General features: G+C 40.7%; 1 protein-coding gene across 2 annotated transcripts; it reads left to right on the forward strand.

Moving 5' to 3' along the window:
• Nucleotides 1–10,739: 10,739 nt before the first annotated feature.
• On the forward strand, nt 10,740–18,775 carry LOC137820527 (uncharacterized). Of its 2 annotated transcripts, none has more exons than XM_068624659.1 (13): nt 10,740–11,343; nt 11,984–12,116; nt 12,552–12,688; nt 13,032–13,233; nt 13,552–13,790; nt 13,894–14,005; nt 14,148–14,289; nt 14,487–14,629; nt 14,774–14,943; nt 15,664–15,960; nt 16,065–16,120; nt 16,467–16,681; nt 17,521–18,775. In XM_068624659.1, exons 1-13 carry the CDS (start codon nt 11,134–11,136, stop codon nt 18,696–18,698), a joined length of 3,234 nt encoding a protein of 1,077 aa, XP_068480760.1. In that variant the 5' UTR covers nt 10,740–11,133; the 3' UTR covers nt 18,699–18,775. The 2 variants fall into 2 exon arrangements, with proteins under 2 accessions (XP_068480760.1, XP_068480761.1); XM_068624660.1 differs by having other exon boundaries at nt 11,030–11,343; nt 11,984–12,112.
• The last annotated feature ends 717 nt before the right edge of the window (nt 18,776–19,492 follow it).

The following is a 19,492-nucleotide window of genomic DNA, read 5'->3' on the forward strand; positions in this document are numbered from 1 at the left end:
TGTCGTGTCCCACTTGGAGCACCAACTCTCGGAAGCCACCCAAGATCTGAAGGAGTCTTTAGCCGCCAACACTGACTTAACGACCAAGATTGCCAAGGAGGCGACCGAAAAGGAGTTGGCGCAGAACGAGGCCGTGGAGTTGAGGCGCCAGCTGGAGGCTGAGAAGGCGAGGGCGGCTACCGAGATAGATGCACTGAAGAAGTTGGTTGAGGAGAGGGCTGAAAAGCTTTCGACCTCGGTCGCTGAGGTGGCCGCCCTTCAAGCTGCTAAAGATCGAGCTGAGGCCGAGCTTGATGAGAACTATGAGGAGGCCGAGGAGCTGCTGAAGCAGTGTTTTGAGAAAGCCATGCGCCAAGCGCACGCCCTTTATGGCGGGCCGCCAGCCGCTGGTAGCTTTGACCTTGATTGCGAGGTTTACCAGGGTCGACTAATGCCGAGCGCTGAAGCGGCTGCCTTGGCTGCTCGAGAAGGTGGACCGGCCGGGACATAGGAGGGGGAGGCCGAGGCTCGGGGTGAGGAGGCGGGGGCCGAGGAGGGGGAGTGTGTGGAGATTGAAGATTAGGTTGTGGCCTTTTCTTGACTTTTAACTTCCTCCGAGGCCGGTGTGTGGTCTCTTAATTTTGTTTATTGATGTATCACCCATTTTCTGCTTATTAATATATCGTTCAATCTTCATTGCATAAAATTTGACAAGTTAACTAGTCGGCCTTTAATTGAATCAGGCGCTCGGCCATACTTATTGTGATGTTAATCGAACAAGTAAAGCATAGGCGATTGGGCGTTAATTGTTTTCGTTAATTCGAGTGTTGTTGAAGTTAGGCGGTCGGCCACTGATAACGTATAAAATCAAACGAGTAATATTGGGAACTCGGTTATTTGCTAAATCGAACAAGTTTGGTTGGCGTTCGGCTTTTGCTTGTGATATTTAATCGAATAAGTATGAGCGGGCGTTCGGCCATTTCTTGCGATGTTTAATTGAATAAGTATGAGCGGGCGTTCGGCCATTTCTTGCGATTGTAAAACCGAGCAAGATAAATTGGGCGGTCAGCCATTAATTGCGAATGTTAAATTCGAGCAAGTAAAATATGGGCGATCGGCCATTTAATTGTGAGCAAGCTAAATCAGGCGGTCGGCCGTCAATTGTGAACGTTAAACTCGGATAAGTAAAATATGGGCGATTGGCCATTAACTGCGAACGTTAAATTCGAGCAAGTAAAATATGGGCGATCGGCTATTTATTGCGAGAGTAGAATCGAGCAAGTGTGAGTGGCGGTCGACCATGACTTGCGATGTTATTTGAGCGAGTGTGGTTGGCGGTCGGCCGGCCCTTGCGATGTTAATCGAGTGAGTGTGGTTGGCGGTCGGCCATTACTTGCGATGTTAATCGAGCAAGTGTGGTTCGCGGTCGGCCATTACTTGCGATGTTAATCGAGCAAGTGTGGTTCGCGGTCGGCCGACACTTGCGATGTTAATCAAGCAAGTGTGGTTGGCGGTCGGCCATTACTTGCGATGTTAATCGAGCAAGTGTAGGTGGCGGTCGGCCATTGCTTGTTCGGTCTCGGTCGGGTGTACGTTGCCGAGAGGTTGTGGCAGAATATTTCGAACACTTTGATGAAAACGCCTCGTTAAAACCTCCCTGGTTGGGTGAGGAAAGAGTGCGTGATTTTATTGACTTTAGCTGTAATAGAACTTGAGGTGCGTGGCATTCCACGTCCTCGGTATAATTTTTCCTGAAAGCCATTCTAAATTATAAGCTCCTCCCTGCGCGACTTCTCGGACTCGGAAAGGCTGCTCCCAGTTGGATGAGAACTTCCCTTCGTTTTTTCTCGCGTCGCTGCGCATTCTCTAGATGAGGTCGCCCTTCTGAAAACTTCTCGGCCGATCCTTTGTGTTGTATCGCCTGGACGCCCGAACTTTGTAGGCGGCCTCCCGAATCCTGCTTTGGTCACGAAACTCACTTACCAGGTCGAGGTTAAGCGCTAGGCTTTCCTCGTTTAGGGTGAGATCGAACATCTGTCGTCGTATGGTGGGCTCGGCCACTTCAACCGGGATCATGGCCTTGGTCCCGTATGTCAAGCTGTAGGGTGTCTCTTGTGTGGTAGTTTGGGGGGTGCACCTGTACGCCCAAAGTACCTCGATCAGCTCCTCGGTCCATCGGCCCTTTGTTTTGCCCAGCCGCTTCTTCAGTTCGTTGAGTATGACCTTGTTGGCGGCCTCGGCATACCCATTGGTTTGCGGATGTTCCACTGAGGCTGTGACGGACTTGATGCGCAGGTCGTCATAGAAGGACTGTAGGCATCGGTCAATGAACTGTCGGCCATTGTCAGTTATTATCATGTGCAGGACGCCGAACCGGCAGACAATGCTCTTCCATACGAAGTTTTGCACATTCTTTACTGAGATGGAGGCGAGGGGTTCGGCCTCGATCCATTTCGTGAAGTAGTCGACTCCCACCAGGAGGAACTTGGTCTACCTTTTTCCTGGGGAAAATGGACCAATAATGTCCATCCCCCATATGGCGAACGGCCATGGGGAGATGATGTTGTGCAGTTCTTCCGGCCTTGTGTGGTGGAAGGGGCCGAACTCTTGACACTTGGCGCATTTCTTCACGTATTCGGCACAGTCGCCCTGTATGGTCGGCCAGTAGTAGCCGACCCTCAAGACCTTGGCGGCCATCGACCTCGCCCCGACGTGATTTCCGCAAATCCCCTCATGGATCTCGGCCAGAATGTACTCGGCCTGTTTGTTGGTGATGCATTTTAGCAGGGGGGTCGAGTAACCTCTCCGGTACAAATCTTCGTTGATCATGGTGTACCGGGCACATTGTTGCTTCATCACCTTCTCTTGGTCGGCCTTGCATGCGTCGTCCGTTAGGTATTGGATGACAGGTGTCATCCAGTTGTCGGCCTCGGCCTCTTCCTCTTCTATTGCCAGACACTCGGCCTCGGCCTCCATCACACTGGGGTGTCTCAGCCCTATTTGTATGACTGACCTCTGATGGCTCTTCTTCTTGGTGACCGACAACTTGGATAGGATGTCGGCCCTTTTATTGTCCTCCCTCGGTATGTGTTCTAAGGGTCCTTTGCTGAAACGGGCGATGCTGTTTTTGGTCGCGTGGTACTACCGCTGCAACAAAGGTTCTTCAACCTCGAACTCTTCATTGACCTGGCCGACCATCACCTGGGAGTCACTTTTGCATGTAACCTCGCGCGCTCCCATGTTGTAGGCTAAGTTCAGCCCGGCGAGCAGGGCCTCATACTCAGCCTGGTTGTTGGTCGCCTGGAATCCGAACTGGAGGGCTTGTTCCAAGAAGAGGTCGCCTGGCCCCTCCAGGACGACTCCCGCTCCACAGGCTGTTTTATTTGAGGAGCCATCCACATAGAGAGTCCACCCGCCCGAAAGGGTGGGTAGTGGTGTCAGCTCGGCCGAGAAGTCGGCCAGGCATTGAGACTTGATGGCGCCTCTTGGTTCGTAGCGTATATCGAACTCGGAGAGCTCGACTGACCATTCTATCATCCTCCCTGCAAGGTCCGGCTTAGACAAAATCTTAAAAATAGGGTAGTCGGTTCTTACAGTTATGGAGTGATTTTGGAAGTAGGGACGCATTCATCTTGCTGTGAGGACTAGGGCGAGGGCCACCTTTTCTATCATCTGGTATCTGGTCTCGGCCGAGTGGAGGGTTCTGCTGACGAAGTACACTGGTCGTTCCTCGCCCTCGGTCTCTTGTACCAGGGCAGCGCTGACTGCCTCCTTCGAGACTGCCAGATATACAAGGATCGGGTGGTCGGGTCTCGGCTTCTGGATGACGACCGGGGATATGAGGAACTCCTTAAACTGCTTGAAGATTTCCTCGCATTGGTCATCCCAGGCGAATTTTTTGCCCTTCCGGAGCAGCTGGACCATCGACCTCGTCCTCTCGGCCAGGCGGGGGACGAACTGGGAGAGGGCGGTCAGCCGCCCTAGGAGCTATTGTACCTCCTTCACGTTGTTCGGACTTCTCATGTTGAGTATGGTCTGACACTTGTCGGGGTTGGCCTCTATCCCCCAGTGGATGAACATGAAGCCTAGGAACTTCCCTCCTTCGACCCCGAAGGTACATTTTTCGGGGTTGAGCTTCATGTTGACTCCCCTTAAGGCCCTGAAGACCTCGTCTAGGTCTTTCAGGTGTTGATCGAATGAGTCGGACTTCACGACTATGTCGTCCAAGTACACTTCTACCGCCCGGCCGATTAGGCCTTTGAAGATTTTGTCCATGAGGCGCTGGTAGGTCGCCCCTGCGTTCTTGAGGTCGAACGGCATGACCTCGTAGTAGTAATTAGCGTCGGCCGTCATAAAGGCTGTTTTCTCCTTGTCCCTGGGGTGCATGCTTATCTGGTTGTAACCAGAATAAGCGTCCAAGAAACTCATAATTTTGTGGCCGGCCGCCCCATCCACCAATCGGTCAATATTTGGGAGAGGGTAGGTATCCTTCGGACATGCGCTGTTGATGTTTCTGTAGTCGACGCACATCCTCCAGTTACCGCTCGGCTTGGTGACCATGACGACGTTTGCCAGCCATGTCGTGTATCGGGCCTCCCGTATGAACCCGACCGACATGAGTTTGTCGCTCAAGTCTCTTTTCTTTTGGGAGATCGGGCGGGCCTCTTTGAAAATTGACAGTCGGTGGGTAATGACATCCGGGCTCACCCCCGGCATGTCGGCCGGCGTCCACGCGAACATGTCGATATTCTTTTTTAGTGCGACATGCATGATCTCGGCCTCGGTCGCTGCCAAGGCTGTTCCTACAGTCGTGCTATGTTCTTCGTCGATGAGGGGGACTCTCCTCAGTTCTTCTCTTGCCTCCAGCCTATCATCGGTCGCCCGGGGATCGAGGTCCACCAATGCCACGGTTGGCTCGATCTTCCTCTGTCGGTCCTTCCTGGCGGAGCGATCCTTGCGGGAGGATTTTCTCGCCTTGAGAGGAGAGATGTCGGTCCTTAAAGGCTCCACCCGGAGGCTTTCGCGTAGCACTCCCGTGCTTCTTTCTGGTCTACATGGACTGTGAGAATGTTCCCTGATCTTGAAGGGAATTTCATTGCGAGGTGAGGGGTTGATACTATGACCATCAGCCGGTTGATGGAGGGCCGGCCGAGGAGGATGTTGGCGTCGATGACCAGGTATCGGATTTTGATGGTCCTGGTGCTTTTCCCCTCTCCGAAGATGGTGTACAAGTCGATATAGCCCTTGGTACCCACCTCTCGCCCGAGAATCCTACCACGTGGTCGTCGTATGGCATCATCTCGGCCTCGGCCATTCTCATGGCCTTGAAAGTTTTCCAGTAGAGGATATCTACCGAACTTCCTTGGTCCACGAGGGTCTTCCGTATGGTGAATCGGTCTATGCCGACCGCTATCACCATCGGGTCGTCCTCGTCCGTGAAAGTGATGGGTGGCATCCTCGGCCGGAATGCCACCGCGTTCACCTGATGTACCGCCCGGAGGTGTTTCTTCCGGGCGTTGTTCGTACTTCCTTCTCCGGCGAAGCCGTCGGTTATAGTGTTGATAACCTCTTGGTTACCTCTCCTATCGATCTCCCTAGGGGGTCGTCCCTTCGGGGGGAGAGGGGGGGGGGGGGGGGGTCGTCCCTTGCGGGTTGTCGATCGCCTCTATTGTCTTGGTCATTTCGACCGCGATGAGGCGACCTCGTCAGCCTGGGTGGATCCGCCCAGCGGGGTGGGTCTCGACCATTTCTCACGAAACGGCGGAGATGCCCAGCCTGGATAAGTTCCTCGATCTTATCTTTTAGGGCCTCGCACTCCTCGGTTGAGTTGCTGGTGTTCTGGTGGTACCGACACTGCTTCCTTCGGTCGGCATTATTTGGGCTGGCTACCTTCCTTGGAGGAGGGATCAATTCGGCACTGAGGGCCTCATCCAGAATCCTCCCCCTCTCGGTCGTCAGAGGTGTGTATCTTGAGAATTGAATTGGTTGATCTCGGTTCTCCCATCGTCGGTCAGTTTTTTGTATCGGTCGCGCCTGGCGGTTCTTTTCTTCCTTCCTCTCTCCACCGGCCTCAGCACGGGCCTGGTTGCGGAACTCTCTTAGCTCTTCCAACTGCATGTATTTGGAAGCTCTCTTCCTCAGCTCGTCCAAGTTGTCGGCCGGCTGCATGCACAGGTTGTCGGCGAAGGGTCCCGGGCGAAGGGCCGTCAGCATGTGGTGCATGGCAACGTCCAGGCTCAGATTCCGGATGCTCATTGCCACCTTGCTGAACCTATCCACAAAGGTTCTCAGTGACTCTCCCTTCTCCTAGCGGATGCCTACCAGAGCGATGGAAGTCAGATGGTGCGGCCGGCTGGTCGCGAATTGAGTTTCAAACTTTGCGACGAACGTGGCAAAGCTATCGATGGAGTTGGGTGAGAGCTTGGTGAACCAACTAAGGGTTGCACCCTTCAAGGATGTGGGGAACACTCGGCAGAAGATGGCGTCGTCCGAGGTGTAGAGACTCATATGGGTGGTGTAGGCGTCCATATGCTCGTCCGGGTCGGTCGACCCCTCATATCGGTCTCGGTTGAAACCCTTCCACTTCTCAAGCAGTGGGACTTCGATGATGGTGTTGGTAAAGGGGTGTCGGCGGTTCGGGTCGTCCGGGTGGACCTGATTAGGCACGACTCGTCGCCCATCTCGGTGTCTCAAGGAAGGGGTCGGCCTCTCGTCCCCTCGGCCACATCTGGGTCGGGGGGAGAGGTGTATGACTTGCCGACAACATTCGTCAGTATGACGGAGGGTCCTCCCTCCCCCAGCTTCTTCTTCATCTCTTCGTTCTCCCTACGGAGAACTTGCAGCTCTTGCTCGTTTTTCTGAGCAACCTCCTCGGTCTTCCTTCTCATCTCGGCCATCTCTCTTTGGAGAGATAGCAGCAGCATCGTCTGGTCGGCTTCGGTCATTCTCTCCATGCTTCTGGTTGAGACCATCTACTTTTTTCCTTCAGCTAGTTTCCCTCGGCCCCACGGTGGGCGCCAATTGTTCCTGCTAGGGAGATGGGACCTAGAGATTGAAGTCTTCTCTTCCTTCCTTCGGTCGGTCAGGTGACTGGATGGTGAGTTGGGATTCTCTTCATCCTCCTGCTTCTCCTTCGGCACTCGGCCTCGGCTGAACACCGGATGGTGGGGGTACCTGCGAAGGCACTCCGACGCTCAAGTCAGTAAAGCGGGTGGTCAGCTCTCAGGTAGGTGAACAGTAATAAATGACATACCTTGCTCCTTGGAATACGTGCTATTTATATTATTCTAGTGGGCCTGCCTTGTTGGGCCCGTTTATCGAGGTGGATACCGCTTAAGGTTATATTACCTAATTCTTGATGATGGGTTAACTTCACTGATCTTGGTTTGAGCGTTAACTGTAGTCGGGGTCGGCCGTCGGCCAAGTTTCCATGGTATGGGTCGGCCATCGGCCAAATCCCAGTGGTCTCGGCCAGGTCTTCTAAGGTCTCGGCGAAGTCTTTTAAGGTCTCGGCCAAGTGGGTTCGACCTCGGTCAGCCAGGTGGACCTCGGCCTCGCCCATGCCAGTACATGTTACAAGTCACTCAATGGTGTTTTCTTCTCAATCTGGCACACTAGGGTTGTGCCTCAAGCCCTTTATTTAACCTAATTTTTAGGGGTTTAAGTGACTTCTTGTTTGGGACTAATGAGCTCGCTTGGGAGAGTAAAACATAAAAAGGCCCAATGCTACTGACACTATCTTGCTCAAGCGAGATTTTACTCGCTTGAGTGAGATCCACTAGTGGCATCTTGGCTTTTTGTGAATTGGGACAACTTTGGTGAGTGTTGATGCATTCCAACTTTCTCTTTTTAGCTTTGTATATTTTCCTTTTGCCCAATTATCTACATTATTCCTTAGAATCCTGAAACTAATACAAATTTGTGAATAAATCATTTTTATTCAAATTAAAATCATAAAATATGTTAAAAGGTATAAATTCATAAATTAGAGAATATTTTATACTTATATTAGCAATAATACTCATAAGTTCCTATATTTTAATATGAAATATTACTTAAATTTGTCACTTATCAACTCTATCCAATTTAAAATCTTTTTGTTCTCAAGTAAAAGTAAATGAATATATTTAAATTTAAATACCAAAACACCTTAATTCACTAAAAAAAAATTAAATTAGAAACTTATGATGCTTCCAAATTCAAATATAGAAATATATACATACAATCAACTTCAGGATAAATCAGTATTGAAAAAATATGTTTAAACTTTATTATTTTAAACTCCTTAAAAAATGTGGTAATTATTATATTGAAGTTCAACATACCCCTTATTTAGTTTTTTATTTAGTTTTGATAGTGTAATTAAACAATTAAGTATAAAACTTATTTTTTAAAATATTTATTTCTCAAGATAATAATTTTATTTTAAAATTGTATTTTCTTCAATTTTATATATAAAAAAAGTAAAATTAATGGACTGTTACATTAAATTGTGCTATTTGGATAATTATGTGGCACGATATATTATTAAATTGTGCTATTTAGATAATTATTAGATACAATATATTATTAAATTGTGCTAGATAATTATTTGATACAATATATTATTTGAGTAAATAATTAACACCATATGTTATTGGAGAAAAAAATTGTTCAAATGTTCTATTTTGGTCAAAATTTCTTAAGTTAAATTAATCTAAAACAAAATTTTGAAATATTGGTTGTCTTTAGAAAAGAAATATAGATAGATTAAAAGATAATGAAGTTTATAAATTGCTTTTAATCTTGTCTACTAAACACTCGAGAGTTTTTCATACACTAAAACAAATATAACTTTACTGGTAAAACTAAATTTAAATAATGTACAGAAAAAATATAGGTTCATTTCTTAAAGAAATTAAAGAATAAAAACTAATTATTAACTTATAATGTTTATTCGATTAAATAATTAATTTAATGAATTAGATGTGGTGGAGTATAAATATTGGTCAACTTCAAAACCTTATCCTATTACATGGTCGTGAATTTAGCTATAATGGTCTCAATTATCAATCTTGACAAATGATATACAAGATGATACTACTTATTATTTTTAGGCCCATTTAAGTTATTTTAATTTATAATACAAGAGTATTTTTAATATATTTTTAATTTAACTAGTGATATAAAAATAATTTTGAGTACTGAATTCATACACAGACAGCTTACTTTTAAAAGTAATTGGAAAAACATTTTACACCCATATAATATTTAAATATTATTTTTTGGTATCCTAAAAAAATACTTTAGTTAAGTAAAATATTAAAAATTAAAAATATGATTTATTTTTAATTTAAAAAAAATATTCAAATCAATTTTCCACACCTGCTATATATTAATTCACATGTATTTTATGAAGAGTTGTTGCTTATTTTTCTTTAATTTAGCAGATGAATTATGAGACTAATTTTTGTGAAACGAGTTGAACCAACTAGAAATATGATCTGATCTAAACAAACAGTGGAACGAAGTGTTTTATTATGTAAGCTGCAGCTTTCTGCTGTGTGTAATTCTTTATTTTCGTTTTCTTTCTTTGACCCCATTTTCTTGTTTTGTAGCTCTCAATATTTGATAGCTCTCATGAGAGTGTACAACTTTATGATAATATTTAAAATGTAACGAGAGATAATGTTTATAAGGTTGAGATATCTCACACATTTTAATATCTCACCCTAACCATATTATCACTATGTGAATGAGAGATAGAGATCTGGTCTCCACTCACATTTTGTCTTCATTTATTGTATCACATCATGGGCCATCACAAAATTGGACCAACATTTTGTTTCACTAAATGAAAATGGTACAAGGTTTATTTGATTTGCATTTATGGAGCTGGTTCTTGAGACCGTTTTGTACTGAAGTTTCTTCCTCTTTGTAATGTTACCAGCATTTATTCTTCTCCAACATGACAAGTGTGATAAGGTTGGTGTTATGGCATACAGTATAGGAGAGAGTTTTAAATTAGAAAAAAAATGGTTTAAGTTCTTACAGTTTCACCAATTTAAAAGACAAATTCTCATCCACCTCTGTACCTTCTTGCATCAAAGTTGGTTTCAATCTTTTAAAAAATTTTAAATAACCCTAAATCACAATCTCACTTTTTAAATAATTTCTTGCACCCCCAACACTTTCTATCTCAAAGAGATAATGTTGGAGTGTCTGAGATATAGTTAACGAGAAAATTCGTTATATTTAATATTTTTTTTAAGATAATTTTTTTTTAATTTTTTTATCCCACTTTTGCATCTTGTTATTATTTTTTGAGTTGTCTGACTTCCAAATAAATGAATAAAAAATAAGTTGAAGAAAATATAGTTATGAATAAAATTACTATAAAATTGATCTTAGTTACCAACATTCTCTCTTAGTCATCACAAGCAAACACTATTACCATTATTACCACTACCACTTGAAAATGAAGTAGAATACATTATACTCTTCATCATTCTAAGATAGGTATTATTAGAATTAAAAAATATGGAGGTATAAAGGAAGTTAGGGTGAAGAGATAATTTGTCATTTAAAATAAGGATAATGATATATTGACAATCCTACTTTTTAATACAACCACATTACAACTCTCAATACTATTATTTTAATATTTTTTTCATATCATTTAATTACAAATTTACCTTTTATTATATATATTTATATCTAAATCACATAAAAATTTATCAAAAATAGTTATATATCATTTCTCTTTAAAACAAGTTCTGTTTAATAAAAACAACAACATGATGGAACATTGAGTAACAGTACTCTTTTCACTTTTCTCTGTCTATCAATAGTGATACAATAATTCATAATTACTTTGACTGTTAAAACGTGCGTCTCTATCACAACAAAGACAAAGACCACGAAATTCATCGAGTATTGTACGGCACAAGCTCATGTTCGCTTATCCTTAATGCAATTATCATCATCAATGATTCAATGGCCATGGTTCAAGCCACTTAGTGCACAACAGCTTCCTCTTATCTCTCTTTTCTCTATCTCTGTGCACCCTCTTGCATGCAAAGGTCTTCTTCACTCTCTTCAAACATTTTCACCACACTGACATGAAAATGTCACTCTTTCACACTTAAGTGGCATCTACTCCCACTGTGTCCCAAGATGGGTCTTCTTAGACTCCCATTTCTTTCTGTACTCTGTTGCCTTTTACCATTGCTGTGTTCCATTACCAAATGTGGTGGTTCTGATGTTTATGTGAAGTTCTTGAAGTTCCCCCGTGCATTCTCTCACTCTAATTCAGCAACATTTGCTTTCCAAGTTCTTAACACTTCTAGTGGGGGCACTTGCTCAAACTGCACCCTCAGATGCAAGGTTTGTGTGTGTTAATTTGGCAAGTCGTTTACTTCTAAGGGCACCTTAATTTCCCCAGAAACTCAATCATTTTGTTGTAGTGAAATGTTAATTATATTACTTAGTGTAGTTCTTTATTATCAAAGAACGTGGGCATGTTTTTATACAAGACAGAGAACGAAAAAGAAGTTAAATCACCAAATTTATCAATTTCCTGATTCAAGAGCTTTCTTTTTTGTGGGATGACAGGGGAAACATAGTACAGCTTGCGTGTGCATTAAATTTCTTAAATCCTTTTCGGGAGCAATTATTGCATGATCTTCAACTGACACACGTCTATGGTCTTGACCAATCTTCACTTGAAGCACAGTTTTATTAACTGTTCGTTCCTAACAAATCTAAAAACGGCCATTTGTGACGTGATTATTGGACGGGACCATAAACATGTGAGGCACCATATGATACAATCATTTCAAGGTTAAGGGGGTAGATTCACATGCAGATTATCAAGTTGTAGTTAACTACTCTGTTTGTATGTTGCAACTAGAACTAAAATGCTGGTTCATGGTGTTAATTTTGTTTTATATTCTTTTTCCGTTTTGCATTTTTGTGAGGGGGATGTTATAAACTATTCTGATTGTTCTAAAATACCATGTTGCAGCTGGATGATGAGATCACAAGAGTATGTAAAAATGGAAAAGCTACATACAGAAGCTTGAGGGATGGAAATCATACTTTTGAAGTCTGCACCAGACATGAAGGACTTGGCTGTGCCACCTATAACTGGACTGTTGGTTAAGAAACGATACTTTTCCTTATGCTTGTTATTAGTTAACTATCCCTTATGGGATTTGGACCCTTTTAATTCCTGATGATGTGTGGTTAATGAATCATGTCACCTGTCTTGGGAGTGAAAGAACCTAAGTCCAGAGAACTTTGACCAAATAATGTAGCATAAAATAGGAGAACAAAAATGTTTCAAGCTTAATAGTTTATACCACAAATATGACTAGCAAAATCTCTTTTCCCATTTTGAGTTGGATAGCTCATGCATCTCATTATCTTAACTTCCTTTTGCTTGCATCTTTGTAACATGGAAAAAAAGTTTACAAAATCGTGGAAAGGAGGGAAAGTAGAAATATTCTTGAACTTTTTGCCTGACAGATTAACATAAATTTGTTCTTCATTGAAATACCATTTTAATATATCACTGTGTTATTTTATTTCAGATACAACTCCCCCAACGGCACATGTTTCTGCCTCAACATCTTTTACAAGTTCCTTAAATGTATCCGTAAACATATCTTTCACAGAACCCTGTATAGGTGGAGGAGGTTTTGGATGCAAGTCCGTAAATGGATGCAATGTAAGTAGGTTGCTTATATTTCTGAAGTTAAGATATTGTTTTTACTGTGCATCTTATGCCTCCCCCTCCTTGCTTCATCACTTCTCTGTAGCTTGTTTCCATTGAATGCCATATTTTTCCAAGAAATTGATGTAAAAAAAATATGGCATTTTTCTACCAGTTTAATCAATGAGAATTTCTCCCAAGCTTTCTCTGTTGTGGTTATGGAAAATGCAAAAATCCATATTAGTTAGCCAGGAGGAACAATAAAAATAAGGGGGTGAGGGTTCTTGAAAAAAAATAATGATATGTTCATACAATACTGCCTCAGTCTTTAACATACTGCTTTATTATTTCTCTACAGCTTCTTGTCTATGGTGCTGGCCAGGTCATACCATCTTCCTTTAGAATTTTACAGCCAAATCTCACTTATTCTCTTCTCGTTAGTCTCTCACCTACAGTTCAACATGGCCGGGCAATCCTTGTAATGGATAAGAACTTCTGCACTGACCTTGCTGGCAACAGCTTTATGAGAATGCCAAATTCTAGTGTTATAATACATTTTGGTAAGTGATATTTTATTATGTCATACCCTAGTATATATCTTCAGCAATGCATGATGTATCATTTGTTTGTTTACTTCATGGATAAAAGTTCATGTGCATTTGGTGCTTGTGGCCTCAGGAATACTGTACTGTCTTTTTATTATACAGGTGCTTGATTTTAATCCAATAGAATTGAACATTATCAGTATTGTAGATTGTTGTACTGCTGTTAGAGGCTAGGATATGCATTCGAAATATAAAAAAACTTGACTAAAGAACAAATTTCATCAGTTTTTAATGTTCAAAACTTGACTTACTCTATGGGAACCGTGAACACAGACAGGAGAAAAGTTTATGTCAACATCAGGACTCGTGTACCAGAAGAACTACTTCAACTTAACAGTGAAACGAGAACAGTACAGGCAACTAATGAGTTTGACAGGCTAAAGATATATTTGTACTTTTCAGCTCCAGTTCTGAATTCATCCACAGAGATTTTGAATTCTATCAACATTAGTCAGGGTTCACTTCTTCCACATAATTCAAAAAGCCTTGGAGATCGTAGATTTGGATTCCTGGTCAGTTGATTTGTTCATATGATAATGTTTAAGTGTGTATGTTATGCTTATTCTAAGTGCTTCTCCTCTGCTTACACTTTCTTTTGGCCAACTCTTATTTCAGGTTGCTAATATATCCTCTACTGCTATAATATCAATTGACTTCAATTCAGAGTCTATAATAACCAGACAAGGGACTCAAGTTTCTCCAATTGCACCAATTACTTTCCTTTATGGTACATGCTACCCACCAACCACTAGGAAAACACAATCTAGATTTATATAATAATATCAACATGTATTGTTTTCACACACCTTTGTCTTGAGAATCTTGAGATTCCAATGCTCTTTGCTAACATAGCCATGTATGGAATTCAGATACCACGAGGCCTGCTGTGATGTTGAGTACATACAGCATGAGGACAAGAGAACACAATCTCCAAATATTAATTAAATTTGTGAAGCCTGTTTTTGGCTTCAACTCCTCTTGCATATCAATTTCAGGGGGTTTACTAAAAAGGCAAGTATTTTGTAGATGTTCATTTTCTTAGATGTTGTATAGTATGAAACCATAATAGTGATTCAATGATGTTTGCAAATATCTCTCTCTCTGCATGAATTAATTTAAAATGATCAGTTCATTGACATTGAATTATGAGAAAGCCAAATGTCCATTGACAGACATCTTTTCTCTTGAAACTTTTGCTTTCTGTCTAGTTTCCACGAAATAAGAAGGGACACATACATGGTTGAGTTACTTGCAGAAGATGGTCTAGTCTTTGTTAGTGTGCCTGAGAATGTAACACGAGATGTTGCTGGAAACAAAAATCTAGCTTCCAATTTTCTACAAGTGAGGCGCTGTAAGATTTTTTTATTTTTGCTTATTCATTTTTTTTTTGGTGATAGTGTTGTTATTAGAGCTGATAATATTATATTTTGTCCATCTTGTTTGCATCTATTTCATCCATGGTTGTTAACTTATTCATGATTTTGCAATCATGCAGACTCTATGCCTCTCATTTCCTCCGTGGTTTCTGCATTTGCAACTGCTTCTTTTGTGCTGACATCAATTGCCGCGGGTTTTCTTACTATCTCAACTGCAAGCCTTCAATCTATTGGTACATTTACAAGATCATCGTCTTTCTTGGTCTTCGATCCAGCAAGGAATCTTCTTGTGAGAACTCAACTTGAATCCTGCTGACTAGTTACAAGTTTATATCTTGTTATTTAAATTTGGAATCAGTAACATACTTCATAGCAGAGGAAATCTCGAACATCAACCTTGATAAAGTATCAAATGGAGGGAGATAGACTTTATAAACAAGGAAAAATAAAAACAAAACAATGGTTGGAGTAACTAATTCCACTCACTTTCTTCCTTGTCAAGTTGTCACAAACAAAATATAGATTGTAAATTTTGCATTCAAGGGTAGAGTAGAGACCATTGCTTCTTGTTAGAATTTGAGAAGTTTCTTCATATCTGATGGGTTTTTTTGTTATCATTTATTGTCTTTTTACATTAAAGTAATTTGTTTCACATAACATATGAGAAAATGAATAGTTTAGTACTATGTAGAGTAAATGTGAGCACTTTCTGTAAGGCTACAATGGCAACTCTTAGGGTTCATTCTGTATAAAGTGAATTTTTTATGATTGTGAAGCATCCTCTTCTGATAATATATCATATCTTTATTTTTTCCAAATTCATTATCCTCCACTGTTAACACTTTAACACTTCTTCTCAACTAACATGAAATTATTTTTCTTTTAACATCTTGAACTTTTAGTTTTCTTTCAACTTTGAAAAGTTTCTGTAAATTACAGAAAGTTCTTATATTTTTATAGTGATTATGGAGAGAATACCACATTGATAGGCTAAATTTTAATCATGCAGAGAATTTTGAGCCATATTCAGGTGTTTGCACTATCTAGATGGTTAGCAGTTAAGTTGCCGGTCGAGTTTTATGAATTTGCCAAACATTTACAATGGACCATACCTTATTTTACAGTTCCATGGGAAAGTGAAACCATGAACCTATTCATGGTAGGTTCTAATCCCTTTGGAGCCTCTAAGGTCATCACCAAGGCCCCAGCAACAATCCCAAACAAGTTGTTAGTTAAGAGTTTGAATTTGGCTGCTTCAGTGTATGGATCACCACTTACTTCTTCAGAGTACCAGCAATATTTTGAGGTTAGAATAAGTTGACATGTCTATCAATGGCGCAGAGAAAGTTAATTTCTTATCTATGTTGATGAAAAAGCCGTCAATTCTTAATTCATAATGCACACTTGCAGAGCGAAAATATGAAACCAGAAGCTGAATATATTTTGGATTCACAACCATCCTCTGGGTAAGTTATATGATTCAATACATTATAATATCTCAGGAAATTAGTTTTTTCATTTACAGAAAAGGTAATAATTAGCATACAAGGAATACTAGCAAAACACTGATCTCACATATTACAAGTCAAATTTTATGAAATAAAAAGTGAACATTTTGTCTCGTTATGAACTTGATACAGTTTTTTTCTGCACTATAACTATAAGAAGAGGCATTCCATGAGATAAATCAAAAGGCACACTCTGTTTTCAGATTATAATTCATTTATTTGTCAAGTATTCAAAGTTCAAACGCTTCAACTGTATATTCTTACTTATAATCGCTTATAAGATTAATTTCTTTTTTTCTAATAGATGGACAGAATTTTACAGAGGCATGTTTTGGTTAGCTGTGATTTGTGGTGGTTTAATGGTTCTACATATTTTTCTCCTCATTGTCCTGAAATTTGGGAAGAGAAATTCTGAGAAGCATAGAATACATGGAGCACTAAAATTCCCAAGATTTGAGATATTTCTTATCTTTCTTGCACTACCTAATATTTGCAAGTCCTCTGCTGTCCTAATTCAAGGTAACCATAATGATAATGTTATTATTTGTCACCTAACCATTTTTTGTGACCAGTAAGTAAAGCAAAAAACAAAGCAATGACAGATAAATGATATTAGACATATGAAGTGCATACTAGTTGTTTCAAACTATCAGTGAGGTCAATCACATTATAGAGTGCTTTATGATGTATGGATTGGTATTTCTTCTAATTAGTGGTGTCCCTGGGGGCTACTGTGCCTTGTTTTTTTCTTCTACAGATAGATATAGTCATAAGTATCTGGTCCTTATCTAAACCACACCTGATAGAGCTTATTCAGGAAAAACTCTGCTTTCTTATTATAACAACCACCATGTAAGCAGCAGTGATCAGGTTGTCCCTATTATACACGTCATTCTAAACCCTAAAACAACATTGCAGAAAGGGGAATTTTTTAAGAAAAATGAAAGGTGTGATGCAAAATTGAGAAAAAAAATACAGAATTCTTGACAAAAAAAAAGTATGTCTATTGTCTTCTTTGTTTTGAAAAAATCTAAACTGATAACTGAAGAGTTTATAGTTCCTGTTTTCCTTTGGTTGCATGCTACCTATACTAGATAACTTCCATCTTAGAAGTTGAACACATATATTCCAATCATTATTTCTCCTGGTCTAAATAATAGCTCTTGGCAATGTATATTCATTTGTTCTATTGAATGTTATGAGGAGGATAATAGAAAAATTAGAAATAGATAACAGCAATAGATCATTTCACTTACAAATGATTTCAGTCTTCACTGCAAGGCCATTTCTTCAGAAGTCCAAAACCTCTATTACACCATTATTAGGTTTAATTTTTCTCTTTTGCATTATGGCTTTAGGGGGATCTCCTTCTGGAATTGCAGTTGGCACTCTACTGTTCGTTTTTGTGTGCATTGTGCTTCTAGCTTTGTTCTTGTTCCTCTCCATTGGAATCACATTTGGAAAGTTGCTTCAATACAAGGAAGTTCATCAAGAAGGTTTGACATTTCACTGGTATCAAGAGCTTGTGAGAGTAACTCTGGGGCCAGGTAAAAGGGGTCAATGGACGTGGAAAGAACAACCAAGATCTGTTTATCTAACCATCTTTGGCCCAATGTTTGAAGACTTAAGAGGCCCTCCAAAGTACATGCTTTCACAGATATCTGGTGGCACAGGCAATCCTCCAAGCCAAAGAGACCGCATCATTGCCTCTGATGATGAAACAGAAGATGCAGAAGCACCTTTCATACAAAAGTTGTTTGGAATTCTTAGGATATATTACGTGCTTCTTGAATCCATAAGGCGTGTCTCACTGGGGATTTTGTCAGGTCTCTTTGTTTCAACTCAGTCTTCTAAGACTCCTGTGATTATTATGTTGTCTATGACTTCTTTTCAGCTATTCTTCATGTTGCTAAAGAAACCTTTTATAAAGAAAAGGGTTCAGCTAGTGGAGATTATCTCACTCGCCTGTGAAGTTACTTTATTTGCTACTTGTTTTCTCCTTTTGAAGAAGGATTTTTCTGTGAGAGCTGAGACTAAGACTGGGATTTTTATGCTTGTGCTGTTCCTAGTGGGGTATTGTGCACAGATCATTAATGAATGGTATGCTTTATATGTGCAAACAAAGATGCTGGACCCTGAGGAAAAATCACTCTTGACAGGTTTAAAAAATGCCTCGATTGGTTTTCTTTTGTATTTCATCCCTCAAAAGTGCATCAAAGACTTGGTAAAGAGGTTTCCAGAAAATGGCAATGGGAATGAAGAGTCTAGAGACACTGCTTCAGGTGGTGACAGGTCAAGACTCTCAAGTAGTAGAAGCTCTGGTACACCTGATGGAGCATGGTTGAAACAGCTAAGGGAATTTGCAAAGTCTAGCATTAGTAGGGAAAGAAGTGGTGTAAATGATCCTTCTACTAGTGGCACTACTGGATGGAGTGGGTTCTGGGGAAACAAAAGGAGTGGGAGCTCATCTTCTGAGTACAAATCAAAATCAAGTTCATTGTACAAAGATTTGGAAGCCATTTTTTCTTCCAAGTGAAATTAAGTCATACAGAAAATAGCTATTTGTATCTTACTATAATAATTCTACATGGATTGGTCCCCGATTCCTGTCAACTTGTTTATCGTGTCAGATGGTGCACAATTCTGTGTGTTAATTGTTTTTGCATATTTTGAAGGTTGATATCGTTCCACAGTTCAAACCAGAAAAGTTTTATCGTATGTTACTAGTTGGATTTCGATCTTCTTAACCTTTAATAATATAAATTAAGGATTTGATTCTATTAAAGAGAAAAAGACATGAATTTAGAGTCCACTACTTTGTCCATATTGTTGATGCAACACTAAAGAGAGAATTCTACACAGAAAGAAAGACATGAAGGAAAAGAATAACCACACTTCATTGATCATAACAACTTGCTTTAATACACTTCTCACAAATCCCACCAACTAGTTTATTGGGTTACTTATAATTGCTACCCTCTATTAACTGTAATTTAAAACATCACAAAACTATTTTACTCTCAACACATATCCTTAATTCAGATTTGCTAAAGAAAAAACACCCAATTCGTCTCTCAAACCTTGACATTTATGTTCAACAGCTTTTGTGAATATATCCGCAATCTGGTTTTCAGTATTGCAGTATTAGCTGCAAATTTTCCCTGTTCACTTGATCCCTTAAAAAATGAAATTGGCCTTCCGCAAGCTACTGGACTTTATAATTTTGAAAGAATTGGTGGAGATGTAAGTCGAAATTATAATATATAAATATGGTGCAATCATTACTTTGGTTTTAAGAGGTTGAGTTAAACATGAATCCATATATTAAGA

This window comes from Phaseolus vulgaris, chromosome 9 (assembly GCF_000499845.2).
Source record: "Phaseolus vulgaris cultivar G19833 chromosome 9, P. vulgaris v2.0, whole genome shotgun sequence".
In the NCBI taxonomy this organism is placed as follows: domain Eukaryota; kingdom Viridiplantae; phylum Streptophyta; class Magnoliopsida; order Fabales; family Fabaceae; genus Phaseolus; species Phaseolus vulgaris.

Bases quoted from the DNA above. Each gene is read 5' to 3' on its own strand.
- LOC137820527 (XM_068624659.1), top strand. From the start codon at position 11,134: ATGGGTCTTCTTAGACTCCCATTTCTTTCTGTACTCTGTTGCCTTTTA. The intron at 12,117-12,551 runs GTTAAGAAACGA...ATTTTATTTCAG, and splicing joins CACCTATAACTGGACTGTTG to ATACAACTCCCCCAACGGCA. The intron at 13,791-13,893 runs GTCAGTTGATTT...CTCTTATTTCAG, and splicing joins ATCGTAGATTTGGATTCCTG to GTTGCTAATATATCCTCTAC.